Source organism: Amblyraja radiata, chromosome 34 (genome assembly GCF_010909765.2).
Source record: "Amblyraja radiata isolate CabotCenter1 chromosome 34, sAmbRad1.1.pri, whole genome shotgun sequence".
Taxonomy (NCBI): domain Eukaryota; kingdom Metazoa; phylum Chordata; class Chondrichthyes; order Rajiformes; family Rajidae; genus Amblyraja; species Amblyraja radiata.
In genome coordinates this window covers 20,180,518-20,207,677 of record NC_045989.1, presented here as the reverse complement: position 1 = coordinate 20,207,677, position 27,160 = coordinate 20,180,518, and the positions used below count along the sequence as shown (strand labels likewise).

The window sequence follows — 27,160 nt, the reverse complement described above, 5'->3', positions numbered from 1 at the left end:
GGCCCATCAAGTCTACTCCACCAATCAATCATGGCTGATCTATTTCAACCTCATTCTCCTGCCTTCTCCCCATAACCCCTGACACCCGTACTAATCCATGGGTTTTCACATCCCACATTCCAAAGACGTGCGGGTTTGTAGGTCAATTGGCCTCTGTAAATTGCCCTTAGTGGATGAGAAAGTTGGATAACGGAACTAGTGTGAAAGGGTGATCGATGGCCGGCATGGACTCGGTGGGCCGAAGGGCCTATTTCCGAGCAATTTTTCCAGTAATGAGTCCCTGAATCTGCTTGACACGACAGAATAGCCAAGGAAAAAGAAAATTAAAGCTTATTAAATATCCTAATACAAACTATATGTAAATAAACTTATAGGGTCAGCTGTTGTTGAAGGATGAGGATCACTTCCTTTGTGCGTTAGAGGGTGTCACAGGCTATCATAGATACGTTTGATAATATCCCCTTCTCCTTCCTCCAGGATCCCTTTTTGTACGTAGTTGTCAACTTGTTGGTCAATGGTGTCTCGCAACTTCTCAAGCTCATAACCTGCGGTAAGACGTAGAGCACAAACATTTTAAAAAAATCAATTAATATAAAAATTATTATTCAATTATTATAAAAAATAATATTTACAAACCAAAACAGTGATAATGCACACACCGCCATAATACTAAATCACCAAATTATCTAATCACTACATTTTCAGATAACTATCTTCATCCTTGTCAAGGACACATTCCACCCACCGCGGTGTCCAGCGGTCCCGGAAATGCCCCAGGGTGCCTGTGGACAGAGCGTGATCCCTCTCAAGTATCACCCGGGCGCGGACGTAACCCCGGAAACGGGGCATAGAGCGCAAACATTAGCACTGAGCTCATTCACTGTTTGAGATGAACATACGTAGATGGAACCATAGATCAGTACTGCACAGGAACAGGCCCTTCGGCCCACAATGCCTGTGCCGAACATGATGCCAAGTCACCCTGCCTGTTCCGCTGTTCACATCCATACATCCCTTCGTAATCACCTATTCCACAGGCAACAATGGACCATTGTGGGCTCCACCTTTCCTTGGTCTTTGGTGCCGGCTCTGATTTGTTCTGAACCTTTTCATACCTCTCTCTCTCCCCTGACTCTCAGTCTGAAGAAGGCTTTCGACCCGAAATGTCACCTATTACTTTTCTCCAGAGATGCTGCCTGACCTGCTGAGTTACTCCACGGAAACCTTGGGTGGGGCGCAAAGTCTCCAGAGGTTTCCGTTCAGGTTTCCTAAGTGGGACAGGGGCATAACACTACCTCACACACTAGGAATAATCTACATTTATGCCAAGCCACTTAACCTACAAACCTGTACGTCTTTGGATTGTGGGAGGAAACCGAAGATCTCGGAGGAAACCCACACGGACACGGGGAGAACGTACAAACTCCGCACAGACAGCACCCGTAATCAGGATTCAACCCGGATCTCTGGTGCTGCAAGTGCTGTAGGCAGCAACTCTACCACTGTGCCACTCTTTTTATGCTGTATCTGTTAATCAATCAATCTCATTGCTAAATATAAAATTCTGTCAATGTGGAATGCAGAAATAAAATAAAAAATGCTGATAATTCTTAGAAACTCTGGCAGCTTCTGTAGTGAGAAAGACAGAGTTCTTGTTTCAGGTTGATGACTATTGAATGAAATATTACTACACTCTGCTTTATGGCTATTTCTCTGCTGCTTCTGTGTCTGATGTATTTAAACATTTTACAATTTGCCTTTAAGCAGAAGTTGGTTATTTTCACTGCTGAAAACAAATGTCAATCTTAATACGTGTAAACCTACCTTCCCCGTTCCCCTGCTTGTGTTTCTTCAGCCACTCGATATTCTTTCTGATTGCCGAAAGGTAAGACTCTGTTTTGTCAAGTTCTGTTGATCAAAAGGGAGATCGTGCGTCCCATTAGCTAATGAGTAGTTAGGGCAGTCTGTCATTAACGGTGTTTAAACTGGCAAGAACATTCATGAAAGGTTTGGGCTCGTAAAGCACTGTGACCGTGCTCGGACAAAACATGCACACCTTGGTTCGTGGGCAAAGTATTGGAAATGACGGAGTGACATTTTATCCCTGCTGTCATTCCTCCGACCAACATGCTGGGTAGGAAGGAACTGCAAATGCTGGTTAAAAGGGTCGAGACCCTTCTTCAGAGTCTAGAGAAGGGTCTCGACCCGAAACGTCACCCATTCCTTCCCTCCAGAGATGCTGCGTGACCCGCTGAGTTACTCCAGCTTTTTGTATCCATGCTGGGTTTGGGTCACTGCCCAGAGATGAGGCTCTAACAGTGTCAGTGGATATAAGTAACTATGTGGAGGAAGGAACTGCAGATGCAGGTTTATACCGAAGATTGACTCAAAATGCTGGAGTAACTCAGCGGGTGACTGCAGTCAGAATAAGAGTCTCGACCTGAAACGTCACCCATTCCTTCCCTCCAGAGATGCTGCCTGCCCCTCTGAGTTACTCCAACATTTTGTGTCTATCTTGGCTATGTCAGATTAATTTCAAGTTAGTGTTTCAATGTCACCCAAAAGCCTAGGCTAGGACTCTTTTCTTTGGAGCGCAGCAGGCTGAGAGGTGACCTTATTAAAGTGTACAAGATGATGTGGAACGCTCACAGTCTTTTTCACTGTCTGGAAGATTCTAAAACTAAAGGCTCAAAGTGAGAGGGGAGAGATGTGAGAGAGGTGTTTGTAGTTTGTTTCACCAGCACTTTATGTTTTGTTCAATGTTCCAGACAGGTCCTTTCTATTTTTCTGTTTTGATGTTAGAATAAATAGGTGCAAAATAACATTGTTAGAATAGATTTCAAATACAACAATGGAACAATTAATGAAAGGGGCCGTAATGTTTTTCTTTCAATAATGCTTGAATTCCTCTGTTAATAATGCTAGATCTCACAACAGTTAATTCCAACCTCTGGCAATTCTAGCATGGTTTCTGTGCTGGGAATGTACGCAGCGTTTGGTGTACATCCACGGTGACCTCCCAGCTGCTGCAGTAGAACCAAGCAGGTGGTGCGTGCCTCAGGGGACCGTGCGGAGTGAATCAGACAGGAATTGCTGAGGTCGGCAGAAGCACAATTCCAAGTAAGACTTCAAGCCAGCATTTTGTTCTCTTCTTCAGGCATAACGACCTTTACAGAAAACAAGCCTCTCATAAATATCTGGAGAGACTTCCCTCCTTATAAGGGACAACCCTCGCAATAACGGACCTGTGACGTGTTGATGTTTGGCGGACACTGTGCAGCGTTGGGCAGTGAAGAGGCGGTGGTGGGTAGAGAGAGCGAGCGGTAAAACACTCGAGGAGCTTTGCGTTGGACGCGGAGTTGCAGCGGCTGCACCAATGTGTAGGTATGTTGCAAAGCCTACCCGAAGCGTCGTTGCAGATCTGCCGCTGCGGGTGTGCGCGATTTTGGCGCCGTTTAGAGGGGGGCGGGTTTAAAACGCGATTTTCTCTAAGCTGTTCCAATCGAAAATGTTCAGCCTAGTTAATTATTAACGAAAAATCGCTGGAAGGCCCCGTCGCAAAAGCTATTATTAGGTTTAAAGGCCTTGAATAATAGTTATAGTAGTTTAAAAATCAATCTTTAAACCCGCGACCGTCAGCAACCGCAGGGTCTCATAAAGAAAATAGCAGAAGGTAGGTTGTATATTTTTACATTCAAAAGGGCTTCTAAAGATCCTTTTATACAAAGTTTAATATTGCGAGTAGCTCAATTTGGGCCCATTATGTCGCGCAGTATTTTTCTCGGCATTTGAGGCACAAATCTACCGCAATGTGAACGTTCTAAACCAGCGCGTTCCACAGGATCCCACTGGAAAGCTGATTTAAATGGGCATTTATTTACAGCAATTAAACACTAAATTCCTTCCATTTGGCCTATAAATTAATGTAAATGAGATTTAAAAATCATGTTTTATTGTGAATTATTTGTGAATATTATTTGGACATTTAGGCTATTTAAAAATGTTAATCATTTATTAAGAAATGGATAGATGTTTAGATCTAGTAATTGAAGTCTGAAATTAGCTACAATTAGGTAACTAACTAATTATATGCTTTAATTTCAGGTCATCCAAGTAAGATTATTTTATATTTGTATCAGAATGCTTCAATCTATGATAACTGAAAATTTCATTCAGTTCTCTTAATTTTTAAGAAAGTTATGGGCTTTTGACTGTTCACGATCACAACTTTTTTGTTATGTCCATAGAAAATCAATAGGGAACAAGATGCTCATTTCCCAGTATGAAAATGGCCATAACTTTTTAAATACTTGAGATATGAAAGTGAATTAGGTGTCAAATTAAACTTATTTTTATGCTTTATCTGATGGGATAAATTACAGACTTGATTTTTAAAATCTCAAAATTTTGTAACATTGCTACAATGTGAGGCCCACGAGAGGTGCTGGATGCAACAAACGCCACTGCACCTGCATCTGCTTTGTTCTGGCAACGTGCGGCAGTCACCTGGTGACAGAGCGTGGCTCCCAATACACCGCCTCCATCCACCCCCCCTCCCACCCACTTCCATGAGGTTACCTCACTAGCTGGCGCCACGTGATGTGTTTACAGGGTGGGAGCAGAGAGCAAAGATCATAGAACGGAGCTCCGTGATCTTTGGTAGAGAGAGCGACCAGCATGAAGGTTGCGTGAGTACTGGGCCTGTCCCTGGTGCACCGCGTGTGGGGCTGAGGACTCTGTGGCTCCCCACCCTGTGAAACCCCACTGGTTTAACATCCCCCCCCCCCCCCCCCCCCCCCCACATGGCCTTGGGTTAAACTAGTTCATATTTATCCTCCACACCCAGTTATAGGTGACAATCGTCAACAACGAGAGTTTACTGTAGGGGGAATGTTCAGGCCATTATGACAATGCAAGAGGCAACATTTTGTTTCTGGAAGTCAACACTCTCATGACTGAATGTGTGCAATGTATGTCCTTGTTAACTGCGTGCTTAGAATTGTGCCGGGAAATATAAATAGAGTTGGCTATCCTTGAATAACAAATTATTAACAGAAGTAAACTTGTCAAACATGTTATTTGCTAATAAGTGAAGTTGTCAAACATGCTTCTGGCGTCGATGTGGGCGCCGGTCGGGGACGGCGGTCGTTGAAGGTGCGGCGGTCGCGGACAGAACAAGTGAGAGTCGGAGGACATGCTGCCGGGAACAAAGGAGGACCCGGCGTGGAGGGACCACCGTGAGAGAGGGGGGAGAACAAAGGAGAACCGAGTGACTTTGTAACTTTGTCAGTGCCCTTTATGTGGCGGTTATTTGCATACCTTGGCACGGTACGCAGGCAAAGAATTTCACTGTGACTGGTCACATGTGGCAATAAAGTATTAAACTCTATTCAATTCAAAATAATTCTGTATCATTTAAATGGCATTAAAAGTTTGAATGGAAAAAATGCTCGACGCACATAAAAGTTAACCAAACTTCTGAAGGGTCAGATTCTGTGCTGTTTGACACAATAATACTATTTACAAGAAGAACAGGCTGGCTCAGCACAGAGAGACACCTGCAGTAATGCAGATGCTCACTCGTCAGTGTGCTTTCAGCAGTTCTTAAATCTATTCCAGTCACTGACGTTCAAAAGGCACATCCAGGACAATAAGCATTGAGCAGTTCTTTTATATCTCTGCCTCACGACTGGAAACGCACCAGCTCCATCCATTCTCTGCCCAATCCAATCAAACAAACTACCTCCTGTGAGTCACTGGTGATGACAGCTTGTTTCCATCATACCGTTGACTCTTTCAATTTCTCTCCACGCCCATTCCAAATGGATCTGCGAAGAGGTTTATCTGCAAACCATCACTTAATCTGGATCTTCTGATTTGTAAGTGTACACGAGACAAAGATATGAACACAGTCCCTCGTTGTCCCACTTTGGTAGCTTAGAACCCAACGGTATGAAGATTGAATTCTCCATTTTCAAGTAATACACCACTACCCCCCCTCTTTTTCCACTGCCCACCCACCTCCACCCTAGTATGCACCCATTTCCCATTCACCTTGCTCCTTTCCCCTCCTCCGTACACTCAATTCCTACCCCAAGTCCTATTTTCCTTTTATTCCCTTTTTCCCTCGCCTCAGTTCCACCCATTTCTCCTATCCAACCTTCCATTTCAAACCTCCTCTTTTCTCCTTATCTGACACCCTTTTGTCTCCTTTTCACCTCAAGACTTTGTCACTTCCTCCACCCATCTGCCACTCCCCCACCCCCCCCCCCCCCACATCTCCCGTATCCACCTATCACTTGACAGGCTTTACTCCTCCCCTCCCCACCTCTATTTTCCAACTTTCACCCCCCTACTGTCCCGACCCGAAACATTGCGTGTCAATTCCCTCCACACATGCAACCTGACTCGTTGAGTTACTCCAGCACTTTGTGTTTTGCTCCTTGTGTCTCCATTCTATATTTGTATATCCCACTCCCCTGTTAACTTGTGCTTGTAATCTCATTTTACTTTAGTTTAGAAATACTGCACGGAAACAGGCCCTTCGGCCCACCGAGTCCGTGCCGACCAGCGATCCCCGCACATTAACACTATCCTACAGGCATTAGGGACAATTTACAAATTTTACCAACGCCAATTAACCTACAAACCTGTACGTCTTTGGAGTGTGGGAGGAAACCGGAGCACCCGGAGAAAACCCACGTGGTCACAGAGAGAACCTTACAGATAGCACCCGTGGTCAGGATCGAACCCGGGTCTCTGGCAGTGTAAGGCGGCAACTCTACCGCTGTGCCGCCTATGTCACCATTTCCTGTTTGGCTCTTTCACAGAAATGACACGGTCAATAACTTGAACTGTTTCAGTCCTTATGCAGAGAAACGAGACGTGTGGTTAAACGAGTGAACTGCCCACCTTTCTCCTCTTCTGTTTCTTCCACTATCTCTTTCGTGGAATCCTCAGAATTAGCCGTCTCTTTGTCCTGCTTTACGTAGTTCTTTGTGCTGTCTAAGTTATCGATCGTACCTGCAGAAAGTGATTAGATCTCATTTTAATTTTTTTAAATTGGCACAAAAAACCATCCTTGAAGAAATGGTTTTGTTTTAACTACGTTGCCCAATAGATTTAAACATAGATTCCAAGTTTACCTTCTGTTTCCTTACTTATGGCATAGGGCTTGACTTTGCCGAGCTTGTTTTTTGTCTGCACTGCGATCATTGCATCGAGATTCTCTGGCGGGAAAAGAGAGTGACTTCAGTCATAAATACAAAATCATGCATCGCCTATTCAACGCAATCTGTCAATATAAACCCAGGGAAAACTCATTGGAAACACCCAGTGCTCGAGGAACTCAGCGGGTAAGTCAGCATCTGTGGAGGGAATGGACCGATGGCGTTTTGGTTCAGCACCTTTCCTTGTGTAGGAAGGAACTACAGATGCTTGTTTATACCGGAGATAGACACAAGCTGCTGGAGTAACTCAGCGGCTCAGCCAGCATTTCTGTAGAAAAGGAACAGGTGACGTTTCAGGTCGAGACCCTCCTTTGGTCTGAAGAGGTGTCCCAACCCAAAACATCAGCATTAATGTGAAGAAGCATCTCGACCCAAAATATCGCTTTTCCATCCCCTCCACAGATGCTGCCTGACCCGCTGAGTTCATTCAGCACTTTGTGTTTCTCCCAAGATTCCAACGTCCACAGATCCTTGAGTCTGCAAACTAATTTAGACAATAGACAATAGGTGCAGGAGTAGGCCATTTGGCCCTTCGAGCCAGCACCGCCATTCGATGTGGAGGCCAATTCACTGGATGTTTTCAAGAGCGAATTAGATGTAGCTCTTAGGGCTAACGGAATCTAAGGATTATGGGGAAGAATTATGTGGAACGGGGGTACTGATTTGGGATGATCAGCCATGATCATATTGAATGTCGGTGCTGGTTCGAAGGGCCGAATAGCCTACTCCTGCACCTATTTTCTATGTTTCTATGTGTACCAGGTACAATGAAATACATTTCTTTCATACAGATTTGCAGGACAATCCCCGTACTTAAACACAATCGCCCCAGTTAGTGCAGTATACACACAGAGCAGGCCAGATGCAAGAAACTCCATTTTGGCGTCCCAATTACTTCCGACACATTTTTCCAGATAAGGGATCCTAATTATAAACTATCCTAACAAATGGTCACTTGTTCGGAGGGGACAATGCCTACAGTGTATATCTTGAACAGAGAAGCAGTCTTAAGATAACCTCCTGCACTAATGCATTATCTCTGATGATTTTCAGCCTTCTAGTTGAAGTTAAAGGAAATCATATCCCCTTTACTTTATATAGTTTATTTTAGAGATACAGCACGGAAACAGGCCATTCGTCCCACCGAGTCTGTACTGACCAGCGATCCCCGCACATTAACACTATCCTACACACATTAGGGACATTTTTACATTCATACCAAGCCGATTAACCTACAAACCTGTACGTCTTTGGAGTGTGGGTGGAAACCGATCTTGGAGAAAATCCACGCAGGTCACGGGGAGAACGTACAAACTCCATACAGTTAATTATCCATAATCAGGATGGAACCCGGGTCTCAATAGACAATAGACAATAGGTGCAGGAGTAGGCCATTCGGTCCTTCGAGCCAGCACCGCCATTCAATGTGATCATGACTGATCATCCCCAACCAGTACCCCGTTCCTGCCTTCTCCCCATATCCCCTGACTCCGCTATCTTTAAGAGCCCTATCTAGCTCTCTCTTGAAAGCATCCAGAGAACCTGCCTCCACCGCCCTCTGAGGCAGAGAATTCCACAGACTCACCACTCTCTATGAGAAAAAGTGTTTCCTCGTCTCCGTTCTAAATGGAGATTGGTCCCGGCACTAATGCTACGCCACCTTGCAACCCTGTGTCTAACACAAGTATGCAATGTAATTCAGTTTCTTGTGTCTCCACTTTACTGCTCCACTACAGTCTGTAGAAGGGTCCCCGACTCAAAACACCATCTGTTCATTCCCTCCACAGAGGCTGACTGACCCGCTGAGTTTCTCCAGTACTTTGTGTTTTGCTCAAGATTTCTGGGCCCGCAGTCTCTTGCGTCCCTACTTCAATTATAACTCAATGAAGTACAACAAACTTGTGAGATTCATAGACATAGTGGTGATGGTGGAACTGGATCTCAAATTCAGTTCTACGCTTGGCGTTTCAGTTTAGGGTTAATCTCTGGAGTGAATTAAGCGCATTCAGGAACTGCTTATGTAAATATCACAGCTGCAAACAGCCATTGTTTAAAGGCAGATCATTAAAACTTCAAATAACAGCTGAATCACAGTGAATATTCAGTAAAAGCAGAATCTCAAGTAGAGATGTTGGCTGCAGGCTAATGGAGGATTAGTATCTCAGCAACCAATGCATTTATTTGCTAATTCCCTGAGGACCATACCAAGCACATTAGTTGCCATAGCAACTGTCATCCTAGGGTGAAGGTGTTTATTTGACTATTTAGTATTTGCAGCAATTTGCTGATCTTGCTCAAACAGTTTGGCCAATCTAATTGGGATGTTTTGATTGTTAGGAACACTGTTAATCATGCCTGCAAATTGCACCTCCTCCAACCTCATCTACTGTATCTGTTGTTCAAGGGAAGAGCCCTCGGCGAGACCAAACGCAGACTGGGCGATCGTTTTGCTGAACACCTCCGCTCAGTCCGCCTGGGCCTACCTGATCTCCCGGTTACCAAACACTTTAATTCTCCTTCTCATTCCTGCACTGACTTCTCTGTCCTGGGCCTCCTCCATTGTCAGAGTGAGGCCAAACGCAAATTGGAGGAACGGCACCTCATATTTTACTTGGGTAGTTTACACCCCAGTGGTGTGATATTGATTTCTCTAACTTCAAGTAACCCTTGCATCCCTTCTTTCTCCGTCCCTCCCTCACCCTAGTCGTTGTATCAGTTTCAATGTCATCTTGGTGAGTTTCATTGTCTATAACTCATTTTCACCTAGCCCTCAGCCAACAAAGGCCTGTTTTTTTAATCATTCGTTACTTTTTTGTATATCTTTCATTAATTTGTTCTATACCACTGTCTACATCTCTCGTTTCCCTTCCCACTGACTTTCAGTCTGAAGAAGGGTCTCGACCCGAAACGTCACCTATTCCTTTTCTCCAGAGATGCTGTCTGACCCGCTGAGTTACTCCAGCTTTTTCGTGTCTATCTTCTGCTAATTACAAAGCAGGTTTCTAAACATTATTGGGTCTGGCTCGCAGTCTCGTTCCTCTGGTTTCTGAAAACGTGCACTCATTTTAATCAAAGGTACACAAAATTGCTGGGGAAACTCAGCGGGTGCAGCAGCATCTATGGAGCGAAGGAAATAGGCGACGTTTCGGGCCGAAACCCTTCTTCAGGCCAGAGCCCGATGCCTGCGTGCGGGCGGTGAGGAGCGGGGGGGAGTTTTAATCAAGACTGGTGTTTTATAATTTGGAAATGAACCTTCCCTGAATATTATTAATCTCCATAAATCATTACTTAAAATAGATATTACTGTGTACAACCAAACATTAGGTACAGACAGGCTGTATCTTCCCCTTAGGTGTGTTTTTTATTTAGCGAATGCAAAGTCCTTTAGCCAAGCAGTTGCCTCTTGATCTGCTGTATGAAGGGTGACAAGTCCTCCTTTGAGTCTTTGTTGAGGGCATGCTTCAATGATGTGTTGCATTGTTTGCTGCTCTCCACAAGCACACCGTGGGGTTTGGGCTGCTGCCCCATTTGTGAAGGCTGGCCAAGCAGGGGCCATGTCCAGTCCTGAATCTATTCAGCGTCGTCCACTGCTGCCTTGGGAGATTGGTGCCAGGGGCCGGTAGGGTGGGGTCTGACACCAGATGTTTATTTGGGACGTCCTTGGACTCCCATCCCTTTTTCCAAGCTGATTGGATGGTGAAATCAGCTGGTGGTGGGTTCTTCCAAATTGGTCGTCTAGATGGAAGTCGAGCAGTGGGTGGGTTGAAGATGTCCATGTGAATTGGCAGGTGAGGGGAGTTTTTGGTCTTTTGGAGCATCCTTTGAGTGAGGACTACTCGCCGGATGTGTGGAGGAGCTATGTTGGATAGGACAGGGAACCAGGGGAGTGGTGTTGAGCGGATTGTTCCTGTGATGATCCTCATTGTTGAGTTCAATTGGGTGTCCACATGGTGTGTGTGGGATGACCTGGACCAAACAGGGGCACAATATTCGGCTGAAGAAAATGCAAGGGCTAGTGCTGAAATGCACAGTGTGGGGGCTGCTGCCCCCCACTTTGAGCCAGCAAGCTTACTGAGGAGATTGTTTCTGGACTTCACCTTAGCTGCTGTTCTTTTGAGATGTTCCTTGAAGGATAGAATCCTGTCAAGGGTCACTCTGAGGTAGGTTGGAGTGGGGGCATACTTCAGTTTGGTCCTGCTCAGATAGATGTTTGCTTCTCTTGTGGCTTCTGCATTATGGAGGTGGAACACACTGGAGACCGTTTTTTCTGGGCTTGGTTTAGGCGCCAGGTTTTGCAGTACTCGTCCAGTTTAGCAAGGTCTTCATTGTGCACCTGTTCCAATGTACCAAAATCTGGTGCTTGGAAGGCCAAACAGATGTCATCTGCATAGATGAATTTGCGGGATTTGGTGGTGGGTAGGTCATTTGTGTAAAGGTTGAACAAGGTTGGGGTTTCTGCGTTCTCCATGCACTCTTGTTCTGTACAAGGTGAACTCTGAACCTGCGGTTGGAGAGCAGAGATTTGATGGTTTCTGATGCCCAGGCAGGGAGTGCTTTGGTGAGTTTTAGGAGGAGGCCTTTGTGCTACACAGTGTCATAGGCTGCGGTGAGATCAAGGAACACTGCCCCGGTCTTCAGTTTGTTCTCGAAGCCGTTTTCAATGCAGGTGGTTAGGGCCAGAACTTGTTCTCCTGTGCTGCGGTCCTTGCGGATGTGTGTACTTAAGTTTAACCGATTGCATAAATGTATGGTATATCGGTTTGGATACTATTCAAAACACTGGACCTTAGTAAATGTGTCAAAATAATATGCCTAAGTCTAAATCTAAATTTTTGAAGTAGAGAGGAGGCCAAAGAATAGACAGCCATGAGCATTGTCGTACAAAAACAACGGTATTTAATTTGCTATCAATAGCATCAGTTGAGACGTTGGCCAGGAGATGTCATTTTCACTCAGTGGCGTGGGAGATTTCACACAAAGCACACCATGTTTTTTTTAGATAGGAACTGCAGATGCTGGTTTAAATGGAAGGTAGACACAAAACTCTGGAGTAACTCAGCGGGACAGGCAGCATCTCTGGACCGAAGGAATGGGTGACGTTATATTTTATAATGTTTAATAAAGATAGCTTTAAAATCCTGTGGTTTAAAGGTTCAGCTGCAAATCTGCTTCAACAAAATTAATATTTAATCTCAGTTTGATATATTTTCCAGTAAGTCTAGGTCTGCTCTCTGGTTAGTAATGGCATTGTAATGGTTCTGTGTGCCATTGGGGGTTGTGAAGGTGAATTTTAAAGTGAAATGCTGATCACTGATTGGAATTAATGGCAAATAATTATTTGCATTCTTCCTAATGTATGACTTTATGAGATTTGCTCAACTCCACATGCAATACAGATTAAAATTGAAGTTAATTGCCAGTGTTGCAGAACCTTGTATTAATCACACTTGCCTGAGCTACACTATAGTATTTTAAATGACTTCCATTAAAATTAATTTTAATTATTTTTAACTTCTCAACCTTTACTACCCATGCACGTCTACATGTCTGATGAGGAATTTACATTTCACTCCATCTCTTCTCTCCTTATTTCTGATGCCCTTTTGTATCCTTTTCACCTGTAGTCTTTGTCACTTACTCCACCCATCTGCCAATCAGCCACCCCTCCCCCCTTCCCCCCCTTCCCCCCCTTCCCCCCCCCTCCTCACCTGTATCCACCTATCACTTGCCAGGTTTTGGCCCACCACATCTCTCTTTTCCAGCTTTCTCTCCCCCACCCCCCATTTCCTCGGTCTGAAGAAGGGTCCCAACTCAAAATGTCGTCTGTCCATTCCCTTCACAGATGCTGCCCGACCTGCTGAGTTCTTCCAGTACTTTGTGTCTTGACAGAGATTAAAACTGTAGATGGATTACACAACAACTGGGGAAAGCAATCTGCATTGGTGTTTACTTCTGTTTCCTCCAAAAACATTTAACCATATATCTTGAGACATTTGTCTATCAAACAGGCTTAGCGTCCTGCTCTGACAGAATCTTTCATTGCCAGAACTCTCTTCAGAGTTAATCTACAAAACTCAGGTTTTGTAGATTAATTTGGCTTTGGTAAAAATTGAAAATTGTCCCTAGTCTGTAGGATAGTGCTTGTGTACGGGGTGATCACTGGTCGGTGGGCCGGAGAGCCTGTTTCCATGCTGTATCTCTAAACCAAACTAAACCAAACCAAACCAGACTAAACTAAACTCCCCTGCATGAGCAGAAGACAACATGCCCTGAGAGCTAAAATGGCTGTCGACTCCCAAATCTTGTTCAATGCTGCTCTTATCCAGGTTTATGCACTCCCTCCTTATTATAGCAGACTGCAAATGCAACTTTATAATATGAACTTGTTTGTCAGCAATGCCTCAAAGCTACCTTTACCCTAACTCATAATTTCCTTCCTTCTCCAACTTCGAGGCCATAAAACATAATATTGTTGCCACTCAAACACTGGACTCTGGTTTGCTTTGCCCTTTCCAGTATTCAACATTTGTGACGTTTTGTTCCAGCGGGAACTCATTGCTCATTTTATTTTATCAGTTTAAACATTCAAACAGAAGCTTTTATACAGTATATATATATACAGTATATGTTCTCAGTTTCAACAATGTATATAAAGACTGCAGTCAAATATTTTGCTTACAAATCAACAAATTGAATTAATTACTGCAACCTGCCAAACTGATTTGGTGCTGTGGAATAGCAAATTCATATTATATTTAGTAATAGTTAATACTATTCCAAATAATAGTATATTATTTACTAGACTTGATTAGTAAGGGTGTCAGGGATTATGGGGAGAAGGCAGGAGAATGGGGTTGAGAGGGAAAGATAGATTGAATGGCGGAGTAGACTTGATGGGCCAAATGGCCTAATTCTGCTCCTATCAATTATGAATAAGTATATTATTTAGTATATTATATTTAATAAGTTTACTATACTTATTTATAGTATGCTATTTATAAGTATTCCAATTCATATACTAAAGTATACTAATTTATATACTAATAAGTATACTAATTGTATACTATATGAAATAATAGTAAAAACTATGAAATAATTTAAATTGCTTGTGCATTTGAAGCAAAACATTGCGACTGATTATTCAATACATTTGCCAATACCTCATTGAAGAGCTTTGAACTATCTTTAATTGGTCTGCGATGTTATATCTTGCACTGAATATTGTACCCTCTGTGCAGAGTGGGCAACCTTATTGTATTCTTGTACAGTCTTTTCTCTGAACGGTTAGCATTCAAACAGAAGCTTTTCACTGTCCACTTGACAATAGTAAATTAAACTAATACTTGCTATCGCAGGAAGGAAATGGCATCTGTAAGATTAATTCCAATCCAAATGTTTGCTCAGCTGTTGTCAGATGCACACAGGATCCGGAAATGCGAAGAGTTTTTAGAACAATATTTGTCAAGTACTTCACTTTATTTTACCTACTAAATTAGAAAATATGAGGCTGAGAACAGAAAGCTGAAAAAGTAAATGATCGGCATCGATCCATTGTAATTAACGCTAGTATTGTCGAGCCACTCTGGCATTAGATCAAGGTATAAAGGTTTCATTTAATATTTTTATTGTTTACTCTGTGAATGGAAGCATCATGACAAACAATGAAATTCAGTCTGAAGAAGGGTCTCGACCCCAAATGTCACCCATTCCTTCTATCCAGAGATGCTGCCTGACCCGTTGAGTTACTCTAGCTTTTTGTGTCTACCTTCTGAATGTAGTTAGACACAAAAAGCTGGAGTAACTCAGCGGGACAGGCAGCATCTCTGGAGAGAAGGAATGGGTGACGCATCAGGTCGAGACCCTTCTTCAGACTGCTGAATGTAGTTGTTAGTTATCAGGTTCTATTTTAAGTTGTGGCATGAACAGTCCACTCTCTGCATGCTGATACTTTTCCAAATCCATGAACTATTTGCTAAACTTTGAAACCCTCTCTCCGCGCTCTTCATTTTCTCTTCACAGACGCTGGCCATCCTGCAGAGTATCTCAGAGCATCTGAACCATCCTACCAACAACTAGAGAGCAGTCCTGAGCTAATGTACTAGCTACTTCATTGGACTGTCTTTGATTGGAGTTTACTGGACCACACCTTGCACGGAACGTTATTCCCTTTGTCACGTATCTGTACACAGTGAATGGCTCGGTTGTCATCATGTATTGTCTTTCCGCTGACTAGTTAGCATGCAACAAAAGGCTTTTCACTGTACCTCGGTACACGTGACGATAAACTAAACTGAACTAATTAAGCTAGTGTTCTCTGTTTCTATCAAAAGTGAACATAATATTCCAAGCACGATCTTATTAATATTTTGCACAACTGTAAAACAGCGTCCCAATCTCCATATGCAATTCCCTGCCCAATGAAGGCCAGCATGCCAAAAGCCATCTTCACCACCCTATCTACCTATGATGCTACTTTCAAGAAACTATATACCTTTTATCCGAGATCCCTCTGCTCTACAACATTCCTCAGGGCCGATCGTTCATTTTGAAGGTCCTGGCCTGGTTTGACTTCTAAAATGCAAGACCTTGCACTTTTCAGGTCAGGTCAGGGGGAGTTCCTCCAGCCACGGGTACCATGTAATCCCATGCTACCTGCTCCATGGTCGGATAGTCGGCGACCAAACTGTCTCCCCCCCATGGTTTTCCAGGTGAGGAGGGGGCTGTGGACCCCCAGCAGCACCAAAAACAAGACCTGTCAAAGGGCAGATGAGCTCCTAGCGAGCCAAAGGCCATCCACACTTCAGTAGAAGTTGCGCTATCACTGTCGTACATAGCATTGTAAGGAGTGAAGAAAAATTCTTCCCTCTCCTTGCTTCTTACCAGAGAAGTTGTTAATGAATGCACTTCTTGATCATTAGACACTAATATAAAATGTAATCAGCGTATATTTAAATGTAATCTCACCCAGGTATGAAACGCCTTCTTCTGGTTTAATTGTTCCGTATTTCACCATCATCTTCACAAAATCAATTAGAGTTTTCATGATGGTTATCAATGTTTCCTTCTCCTTTGCATCTTGTTCTGCATTAATAAAAAAATATTTAAGTGGGTTGGGTAAAATCTGCATGCAACATACAAAATAGGACAGTTTTAAATCAATCCAGAAGGAATATTGATCTGGATTTCAATTATATGTCAATATTGTGAACAGTAGCAATGTTTTAATTGAGATTGCTTAATTGCTTTTGATACAAGGATTAAATAGCTGTTGATACAGGGATTATGTAGCAGAAGGCGACTGCTCTTAAAATAATATTGATTCTAAAAGAATATTAATTCCAGTTCTTTTTGCTGCATATGACAACTTATAACGTATATTGTAATATTGTCCACCATTTTGATATGGTCATCTTGATTTGCAGAGTTACAATTTTGCAGAAAGAAAAGATTCTTTCATTAATTGTGCAATCACCTCCTCAACGTAATTGTAACCTGGCATTAATATCACGCTGTTTTAATCATTAAATGTTCAAGAAAGAACTGCAGATGCTGGAGAATCGAACGTAGACAAAATTGCTGGAGAAACTCAGCGGGTGCGGCAGCATCTATGGAGCGAAGGAAATAGGCAACGTTTCGGGACGAAATGTTGCCTATTTCCTTCGCTCCATAGATGCTGCCGCACCCGCTGAGTTTCTCCAGCAATTTTGTCTACCTTTTAATCATTTAATGACTGATACGGATTTTGAGTTCAATGAACCAGATGTTGGGGGTTGGCAGTAAATGAATGGTGCCAGGCGCAGCAGTAGAGTTGCTGCCTTACAGCGCCGGAGACCTGGGTTCAATCCTCACTATGGGTGCTGTCTGTATGGAGTTTGTACGTTCTCCCTGTGACTGTGTGGGGTTTCTCCGCTTTCCTCCCACACTCCAAAGAGGTACAGGTTTGTAGCGTCATTTGGCTTCGGTAAAAATTGTAAACTGTTCCTCGTGTGTAGGATAGTGTTAGTATACGATCGCTGGTCGGCACGGACTCGGTGGGCCGAAGGGCCTCTTTCCTCGCTGTACTAAAGGAAAATTATTCACATTTTAATAAACAATAATTAAAAGCTGAGTAATATTTGTAAAATATAATTTTTAGTGAAAGAAAGGTTGTAGGCAGCAAACAAGATTCTGCTGTTTGAATCACTTCCCTCTGGAAGGCGACTCCGGACTGTCAAAGCTGCCACAGCCAGACATAAAAACTGTTTTTATCCATGAGTAGTTGCTCTACTCAACAGCCAAAAATCTGTAGCCTCCCTTTGATCTGATATTTTGTTGGTTCACATGCTTGATCAATGGTGTTTCATCGTTAATGTTTTATTATTAATAATGTTTAGTGTTTTCGGAGTCATTCGTAACTGTCACTGTATGTCATGTTGTTACTTGTGGGCGGAGCACCAAGGCAAATTCCTTGTATGTGAATACTTGGCCAATAAACTTACTTACTTAAATATTTCTCACACCGTACATATATATTTTTTCCCGGACTGTTGGAAATTACTAATTGCAAGGACATGTTGGTTTGCTGGGACGCAAGCAGAAGCCTCCACGTGGCGCATCCCGGGCAACGCTGACGACAGAAACTGCACCGCGGTGACCGACTGAAGTAGCCAATTCTGCAACCACCGACCGTCAGCCGTCACTGACCGACCGGATAGACGTGATACAGAAGATGTCCGGACACGAGGAAGAAGAAGTTGGTTTGCTGTTTATAGAAGCACCATCCTTGCAGGAGCAGAGCAGTGTTAACTGTACTTCTCCAGTGACTTTGATTAGCCGCCTTATTTGCACGTTAATGCCAGTGAACACTGCTTGTTCTCCGCCCCTTCCTTACAGAATTCATCCCGATTTCCCAATGTGTCGGATGGAACTGCAGATGCTGGTTTATACCGAAGATAGACCCAAAGTGCTGGAGTAACTCAGCGGGTCAGGCAACATCGCTGGAGAAAAGGAATCGGTGACGTTTCGGGTCGGAACCCTTCTTCAGACTGAAAGGTGGAGGTGAAGGGGGGGGGGGGGGGGGGGGGGGAGGTGGGGGGGGAATTGTACTGGAGGAAGGAAAGGGCCAGAACAAATCAACGCTGGCAACAGATGATCTCAGGAGGGTTGGAATCCAGAATGGCCCATTGTGGGCTGGGGAGGATGTACTAACAAGAGGGGTACAAGGATGTGAACATTGGAACTGGGAAGATAACTAGGGTGGGGGAGGGGGGAGGGAATACAGGAGTTACTTGAAATTAGAGAAATCAACGTTCGTACCACTGAGTTTAGTTTGGAGATACAGCGCGGAAACAGGCCCTTCGGCCCCGACCAGCGATCACCCCGCACATTAATACTATCCCACACACACTAGGGACAATTTACACACACACCAAGCCAATTAACCTACAAACCTGTACATCTTTGGAGTGTGGGAGGAAACCAAAGATCTCGGAGAAAACCCAGGCGGTCACGGTGAGAACGTGCAAACTCCGTACAGACAGCACCCATAGTTGGGATCGAACCTGGGTCTGTAAGGCAGCAACTCTACTGCTGCGCCCGCTCTGACCCCCAAGGGTGTAAGCTGCCCCAGCGGAATATCAGGCGCTGCTCCTCCAATTTGTGTGTAGCCTCTCTCTGACAGTGGAGGAGGACGAGGATTTGTCATTTACCTGTGTTTAAACTCTGTAGCAGGTTGTAGAAGTTGGGAAAGTATTGAAGATCATCCATGTCCTGGGCAACTGGTAGATTGTTTCCTTGGTTCTTGTTAATGGTGGGTGTCCGGTCTCTCTCCTTCTTCACAAGCTCGCGTTGTTTCTTTGCAGCTTTTGCGATTTTCTGTGAAGGAAGCGAGGAAATAAGAAAAAAGCCGCGCAAACATAAGCCTCTGCTCAAAAACCGTACAGAAGGGAAAGCAGAAAGAACCAAAGTGGTTATGGGGGGAAGGCAGGACAATGAGGTTTAGAGGGGAAGATAGATCAGCCATGATTGAATGGCAGATTAGACTTGATGGGCCGAATGGCCTAATTCTGCCCCTATCACTTATGAACTTATGAAGCCAAGGGAAATATTTTGATTTCACCAGGATCAGTGAACTTCAACCTCATCACATCCAGGAGTGGACCAAAGCATGGAGTTCCTGAGGTGAGATAAGAGATGGCAGCATTTAGTTAAGTGTGACATCAAGGAACCCTTTTCTCCAGAGATGCTGCCTGTCCCGCTGAGTTACTCCAGCACTTGTGTCTATCTTCGGTATAAACCAGCATCTGCAGTTCCTTCATACTGATCCAGGAACCCTTGTTTATCTGAAGCCAATGGGTATCAAGGCGAAAAGACTCCAATGGTTGGAGTCAAGCCTCACAGAAAGGTAGATGGTGGTGGTCACAGGAGGACAATGATCACAGCCCCAGAGCTTCCTCTCAATAGGGTCCTCGATCCACTGACTGCTCCATCTGCCCCATTTGCAAGGGTCGACACAGCTGGTAGAGCTGCTGCCTCTCAACACCAGAGACCCACATGGATCCCGATCTCGGGTGTGGTCTGTGTGGAGTTTGCACGTTCTCCCTGTAATCGCGTGGGTTTCCCCCAGCTGCTCTGGTCCCAGCTCTCCCACATCTCAATGATGTGCGGGTTTGTAGGTTAATTGGTCGCTGTCTAATGCCGCTAGTGTGAGGGTGGGGGATAGAATCTGGAGGGAGTTCATGTGAATGCGGGGAGAATAAAATTGGAGTGGATCAGTGTAGGATTTGTGTAAATGATGGTTGATGGTCGGCAAGGACTTGATGGACCGAAGGGCCTGTTTCTGTGCTGTATCTCTCTTTGACTAGCTGACACTATATAATCAGAAATGGAGGCGATCACTGACGACTGTATTCTTCTCTAAATATAATCTATGCCCGCACTTCTGCCCGGCAATGACCCATATCTGAGGGCGGCACGGTGGCACAGCGGTGGCACAGCGGTAGAGTTGCTGCCATACACCATTAACATACAGCATCTCCCCGTGTCCTGCGTGGGTTTTCTCCGGATGCTCCAGTTTCCTCCCAGATTCCAAAGATGCGCAGGTTTGTAGGCTAATTGGCTTCGGTAAAAAATGTAAGTTATCCCTAGTGAGTGAAGGGTAGTGTTAATATGTGGGGATCGCTTCTCGGCCCGGACTCGGTGGGCCGGAGGTGACCTGTTTCTGCGTTGTTACTCTAAACCGCGCTGTCACTCTTGCCCAACTTATTGAGGAAAGATTTGTGAATATCCTGACATATAAAACTATAGGGCATATGTGCAGGCATCCTCCCTGGGATTCTGCCTGTTAATTAATATTTGATCTTCTTTTTCCAACAACACAGGGGTTGGCATTTAATCTCAAAATTATGAAAAACTGTTCAGCGCCTAGATATTTTTGATGGTCAGGGCTGGTCAAAGCAAGTTCTGTGTGAACAAACACTGCCAGTACGGGTGTCAGGGGTTATGGGGAGAAGGCAGGAGAATGGGGTTGAGAGGGAACAATAGATCAGCCATGATTGAATGGCGGAATAGACATGATGGGCCGAATGGCCTAATTCTGCTCCTATCACTTATGAACTTATGACCAAATTCAACTTGAGAAAATAATAAGATGGTGAATGTGCTTCTTTTATAGTAAAACTATTAGGCTTTCTACACGACTGTCATTTGTATCCGGGTTTACACACACGAGGGATCTATCTTAGTTACTTGCTTCAATGATCCTACCTCGTCCTCCTCCCTGTCTCGATCACGCCGGTCGGCTTCTGTCTTCAGAACAGGGAGATCATCATTTTCATCCCTGACTTCATTCTTATGGGCTTCATTGGTGATAAGTTGTTGCAAAGAGATGGCAACTTCTTCTTCCAGATTGTCCGCCTGATTTTCTGTTATCTATCAGAAGAGCATGTCAGCATTGTCAGAGATGCAGATAGACACAGCAATACCCTCTTTCAGTTTGTTGCTTCCCCCCGCACAATTGTCTAATTTCCAAGTGCCCCTGTGTTCACTCTGTGCTGTTCCATCTGCAATGAGAACTCCCATTATCTGTCAGCATGATTCTCTTTGTCTAATATCTTCATGCAGAAAAGAGCCAAAAATAACAAACACCTTCACCAATCTTGTAATAGTTGAAGCTCAGCTGTGAATGTTAAATGGTGTTGGGGGTGGGGGAGCAGCGGGGAGGGAGAAGTATTTTTCCACAGTTCTTGGATTCAATTTATCTTGCTCATCTCTGCTCATTTTGTAAATGAAATGTGATTCTCCTGCAGTTTTTCTCTAATTTCCCTGAGGCACGAACGGACGGTTCGCTAATTAACTGTCAGTGATGTAACAAAGAGGCTTTCAGCGTGGACCTGAATCAAAGCGTTTGAACAGGGTAAGATTACCCCTGCTCTCCCTCCTGCTAATCTCTGCCTGCATAATGGCTTTCCTTCTTTGATTGCATGCTATATTAACTCTTAAATTTGAGACATTTTGCGCGGCACGGTGGCGCAGCGGTAAAATTGCTGCCTCACAGCGCCGAAGACCCGGGTTCGATCCTGACTACGGGTGCTGTCTGTATGGAGCTTGTACATTCTCCCCGTGACCTGCATGGGTTTTCTCCGGGTGCTCTGGTTTCCTCCCACAACCCAAAGACGTACAGGTTAGCATGGGTTTTCTCTGAGATCTTCAGTCTCCCCCCACACTCCAAAGACTTACAACGGCTTGGTAGAAATGTAATTTGTTCCTAGTGTGTGCAGGATAGTGCTAGTGTGCGGGGATCGCTGGTCGGTATGGACTGGGTGGGCCGAAGGGCCTGTTTCCAGAAGGGCGTTGTATCTCTAAAGTAAACTAAACTAAACATTTACCAGTCCTAGGTTTAGGAGTTTAGAAACGATTCTGTCAAACACTCCTCTGTCATTTTCTTCGTAAATTCTATTGGCGATTTTCTGGACAATGTCTTCGGCAGTCAAAGGTGTTCCATCCAACTGGTGTAGACCATCAGGGTCATCTGCAAAGATAAATAACTTTGGAGCACATCATGTCATTTAAAGCAAAGTATTTTAGAACCTATGAACCAGTAAATCATAAGTCTATAACTAGCAAGCCTTGTGTATGTAAAGACAAACTCAATACAAATGAAAAGATAGTAGTATCATTAATCATTGTGTATCAGCAGTCTAAAATCATGAGGGGAACAGATAAGGTGAATGCGCAGAGTCTTTTAGCTGTGGTAAGGGAATCACAAACAAGAGGTCGTAGGTTTAAGGTGATAGAACGGCACGGTGGCACCTTACATCACCAGAGACCTGGGTTCGATCACGACTACTGGTGCTGTCTGTACGGAGTTTGTACGTTCACCCCGTGACCTGCGTGGGTTTTCTCCGGGTTCTCTGGTTTCCTCCTACAATCCAAAGACGTACAGGTTTGTATGCAAATCGGTCTCGGTAAAGTTGTAAATTGTCCCCAGTGTGTAGAATAGTGTTAGTGTACAGGGTGGTCGCTGGTTGGTACGGACTCGGTGGGCCGAAGGGCCTGTTTCCGTTCTGCATCTCTAAACTTAAACTAAAAGAGGAAAGATATAATATGAACCTGAGGGGCAACTTTTTTTACACAAAGGGTAGTGGGTAAATGGAATAAACTGCCAAAGGAGGTAATTGAGACAGGTACAAAAACAAAATTTAAAAGACATTAGGACAGGTACATGGATAGGATAGTGTTAGAGGGACAAAGGCCATACGTGGGCAAATGGGACCAGCGTAGTTGGGGCATCAGGACAGGTAGGGCTGAAGGGCCTGTTTCCATGCTGTATGACTATGACTCTACTATACATGGCAAATGAAAGGTCAGTAAGAGGAAGAAACCTTCATCTTTGTAATCCATTGCATTCTTTGTGGAATCGTCGTAATCGTGAGCGAGTCTCCTGCTTTTGGTGGAATTGACACTGCGGGCGGGAGGAGCGGAGACGTTGGTCGGAGAGTCTTTGCTAACGTCCCCCGCCTTCTCACTTTCTTTCTCCGCCAATGATTTCAGCAGCATGAGGTCATCCGCAAACGAGTCATTCTGCAGCGGGACCTTGTTCTCTGCAAGGATATCAAATGTGATTTGTTGAGCAAGGATAAAAAGCGACTTGAAGACCAGATTGAATTTCTGTATTCGTAAACTAAAAACCTTATGTCTACCTGTCGATGATGAATGGCCGTCCAGTTCCTGGAGGGGGAGGAAATTAACAAAGTGTCACGTAGAAACATAGAAAGTAGGTGCAGGAGTAGGCCATTTGGCCCTTCGAGCCAGCACCGCCATTCAATATGATCATGGCTGATCATCTAAAATCAGTACCCCGTTCCTGCTTTCTCCCCATATCCCTTGATTCCGTTAGCCCTAAGAGCTATATCTAGCTCTCTCTTGAAAACATCCAGTGAATTGCCACCCACTGCCTTCTGTGGCAGAGAATTCCACAGATTCACAACACTCTGGGTGAAAACGTTTTTCCTCATCTCAGTCATAAATGGCCTACCCCTTATTCTTAAACTGTGACCCCTGGTTCTGGACTTCCCCAACATCGGGAACATTTTACTGCATCTAGCCTGTCCAATCCCTTAAGAATTTTATATGTTTCTATAAGATCCCCTCTCATCCTAAATTGCAGTGAATATAAGCCCAGTCGACCCATTCTTTCATCATATGTCAGTCCCGCCATCCCGGGAATTTACCTGGTGAACTTACGCTGCACTCCCTCAATATCAAGAATGTCCTTCCTCAAATTAGGAGACCAAAACTGCACACAATACGTCGGAGATTCACCGAAAATTATTGCAAGGGATTCTCCACAGAAGGGTTGACTATGCAGAGTATGTATCTACACCAGATGGCAGTCAACACTAAATGTCTCTGTAAGACATGATTAGACCATTCTGGACAATATCAACAATTGCAAGGGCATTATAAAATGGGAAGCACATCATCAGGGATCGGACCTTATCTTGCACTAAACTTCATTCACTTTATCCTGTATCTGTCCACTGTGGATCAATTGCACATATAGTCTTTCCGCTGACTGGATAGCATGCAATGAACATTTTTGTTGTTGTACCTCGTCACACGTGACAATAATCTAAACTGAAACGATTTTTAATTGTAGGTGAAAGGTAGGTGAAAGTGGGAGCCAACTGATCGAAGCTCGTGTGTGAAGCTGCATGGCATCATTTACCTGTACTTCCACTGGTCTTTCCGCTGATAACTCCAGATTAGATACAGCTTTGTCTGAAATGAATGGAATAAACGTGAGCAGAAATGTATGGAGAAGATGCACATAGAACATAGAACATAGAACATAGGAACAGGTTCTTCAGTGCACAATGTATGTGCTGAACATGTTGCCAGGTTGAACTATTCTCCTCTGCTTGCATCTGGTACAACCCCTCCATTCTCTGCACATCCTTGTGCCCATCCTAAAGCCTCTGAAATACCACAATTGTACCTGACTCGAAACGTCATCTATTCCTTCGCTCCATAGAAGCTGCCTCACCCGCTGAGTTTCTCCAGCATTTTTGCCTACCTTCGAATTTTCCAGCATCTGTAGTTCTTTCTTAAAAATTGTACCTGACTCCATCACCAGTGTGTTCCAGGCATCTCCTTCAATCTGCCCCCTCTCACCTTAAATCTGTGCCCTGTAGTCTTTGACATTTCTCAGCCTGGGAGAAGGGTTCTGACTGTTGATCCTATTTAAACTTCTCATAATTTTATATATTTCTATCAGGTCTCCCCTCAGCCTCTGGCGTTCCAGAGAAAACAATCTAAGCCTGTCCAATACATCTCTACTTCCTGAATATCCAACAGACCAAGGTGCAAATGGTAAATAGACAATAGACAATAGGTGCAGGAGTAGGCCATTCGGCCCTTCGAGCCAGCACCGCCATTCAATGTGATCATGGCTGATCATCCCCAATCAGTACCCCGTTCCTGCCTTCTCCCCTTCTCCCCATATCCCCTGACTCCACTATTTTTTAAGAGCCCTATCTAGCTCTCTCTTGAAAGCATCCAGAGAACCTGCCTCCACCACCCTCTGAGGCAGAGAATCCCACAGACTCGCCACTCTCTCCGTTCTAAATGGCTTGCTCCTTATTCTTAAACTGTGGCCCCTGGTTCTGGACTCCTCCAACATCGGGAACATGTTTCATGTGTCCAAGCCCTTAACAATCTTATATGTTTCAATGATTCCTTCTCATCCTTCTAAACTCCAGAGTGTACAAGCCCAGCTGATCCATTCTCTCAGCATATTACAGTCCCGCCATCCCGGGAATTAACCTTGTAAACCTACGTTGCTCTCCCTCAATAGCAAGAATACAGACACAAAATGCTGTAGTAACTCAGCAGGACAGACAGCATCTCTAGAGACGTTTCGGGTCGATACATTTCTTCAGAAGGGTTCTTCCTACACAAGGTGCAATGGCTATAACATTGCAGTCAATGTGGACTGTGAGCGGAAACAATAGTATTTGATGTGTAGGAAGGAACTGCAGATTTAAACCGAAGATAGACACACATAGCTGGAGTAACAGTGGGACAGGCAACATCTCTGGAGAGAAGGAATGGGTGACGTTTCAGGTCGGGACCTTTCTTCAGACTGAATATTTTCTTCAGACTGAACAATAGTTCTTACCAGTTTGACAAATGGAAATCGTTACCAAGTCGCAAGGCTATTCCCATTCTGGATAAAATGACGTTACTGGCCGTGTGACTGAATGTAGAGTCTATTGTACGTTACAGTCTATTCTGGGGCTGTTCCACAGAGAGCTAATTTGTCAGCAATGCTTGTCCCACGCGATGATTCCGAGATTTTTTAATTAGTTTAAGATTAAAGTATCAAAGATTGTGATGCCACTTGCAATCGCCTCCCTCGCCGTGACCTGAGAACCGAAAACTGGCTGCGTTTTACAGCCCCACGATTAAACAAATGTGACTGAAACCTTCCCAATGCGGATAAATCGCCTGGACCCATTAACATCTCAATCTGACCAGCATCGACGCAGCGGGCCGAGCGGCCTCCTGTATATCTTCCATGTACCGTCCCGAGAATAGAACGGTCTGCATATCCCCGACCAGGTCGCTGGGCTGAACAAAGCGCGAAGCCCTGAGCTGAAATATTGATCAACCTGCCTGTAGGAGGAGGGTCTCGACCCGAAACGTCACCCATTCCTTCTCTCCAAAGATGCTGCCTGTCCCGCTGAATTACTCCAGCTTTTTGTGTCTATCTTCGGTTTAAACCAGTTCCTTCCGACACAAACTCTGACCAATACCAGATTTACAGAGATAACTCGGGAACAATGGCAACGCCGTTTTGCTGGCTACACCCCGACACACAAAGGACTCGCTTGGATGCAACCTTCTCATCCGTTCAGTTTAACTGCGGTGGATTAATCTGGCGAGGTTAATCTGCGCTCGTGATACACAGTCACCCCTTGAATCCCAGTAACTCAGCGGGACAGGCAGCATTTCTGGAGAGAAGGAATGGGTCGAGACCCTTCTTCGGACTGATGGGTCTCGACCCGAAACGTCACCCATTCCTTCCCTCCAGAGATGCTGCCTGTCCCGCTCAGTCTCTCCAGCGTTTCTGTGTTTGTCTTCCGTTCAAACCAGCATCTGCAGTTCCTTGCTGCACATCGAATCCCAGTGCTATTTTTTTTTTAAACGCAGATGAACCGGGACCTACCTTGGGCTCCTGCAGGAGTTGGGAATGCGTTGACCTGATGTAGCACCAATGCAGCAGCCTGCAAGAGGAGGACACATGCAGTGTGTCTGAGAGGCATGGCTGCGATGGCGTGGCGAGGCGAAGCGAAGCGCTGGCTGCAGTTTCAGGACGTTGGACAGCGGTGCCGCTGGAGCCGGGACACCAGGGTTGAATACAACAAGGAGGTGGGGACTGGATGCTAATC

At 44.6% G+C, this 27,160-nt stretch overlaps 1 protein-coding gene across 1 annotated transcript; it reads right to left on the bottom strand.

Annotated features, from left to right (window-relative positions):
* Positions 1–419: 419 nt before the first annotated feature.
* scg3 (secretogranin III) lies at positions 420–27,160 on the bottom strand. The gene is made up of 12 exons (XM_033050461.1): positions 26,938–27,160; positions 24,436–24,488; positions 23,408–23,435; positions 23,090–23,308; positions 22,094–22,236; positions 20,973–21,137; positions 18,917–19,082; positions 16,194–16,310; positions 7,146–7,229; positions 6,913–7,023; positions 1,825–1,908; positions 420–545 (listed from the first exon to the last, which is right to left on the bottom strand). Exons 1-12 carry the CDS (start codon positions 27,032–27,034, stop codon positions 427–429), a joined length of 1,386 nt encoding a protein of 461 aa, XP_032906352.1. The 5' UTR covers positions 27,035–27,160; the 3' UTR covers positions 420–426.

Excerpts from the sequence above, each read along its gene's own strand:
- scg3 (XM_033050461.1), bottom strand. The coding sequence starts at position 27,034 with ATGCCTCTCAGACACACTGCATGTGTCCTCCTCTTGCAGGCTGCTGCA. Across the intron at positions 23,309-23,407 it reads CGGCCATTCATCATCGACAG|AGAACAAGGTCCCGCTGCAG; the intron begins GTAGACATAAGG and ends ATATCCTTGCAG. Across the intron at positions 21,138-22,093 it reads AACTCCTAAACCTAGGACTG|ATAACAGAAAATCAGGCGGA; the intron begins GTAAATGTTTAG and ends CTCTTCTGATAG.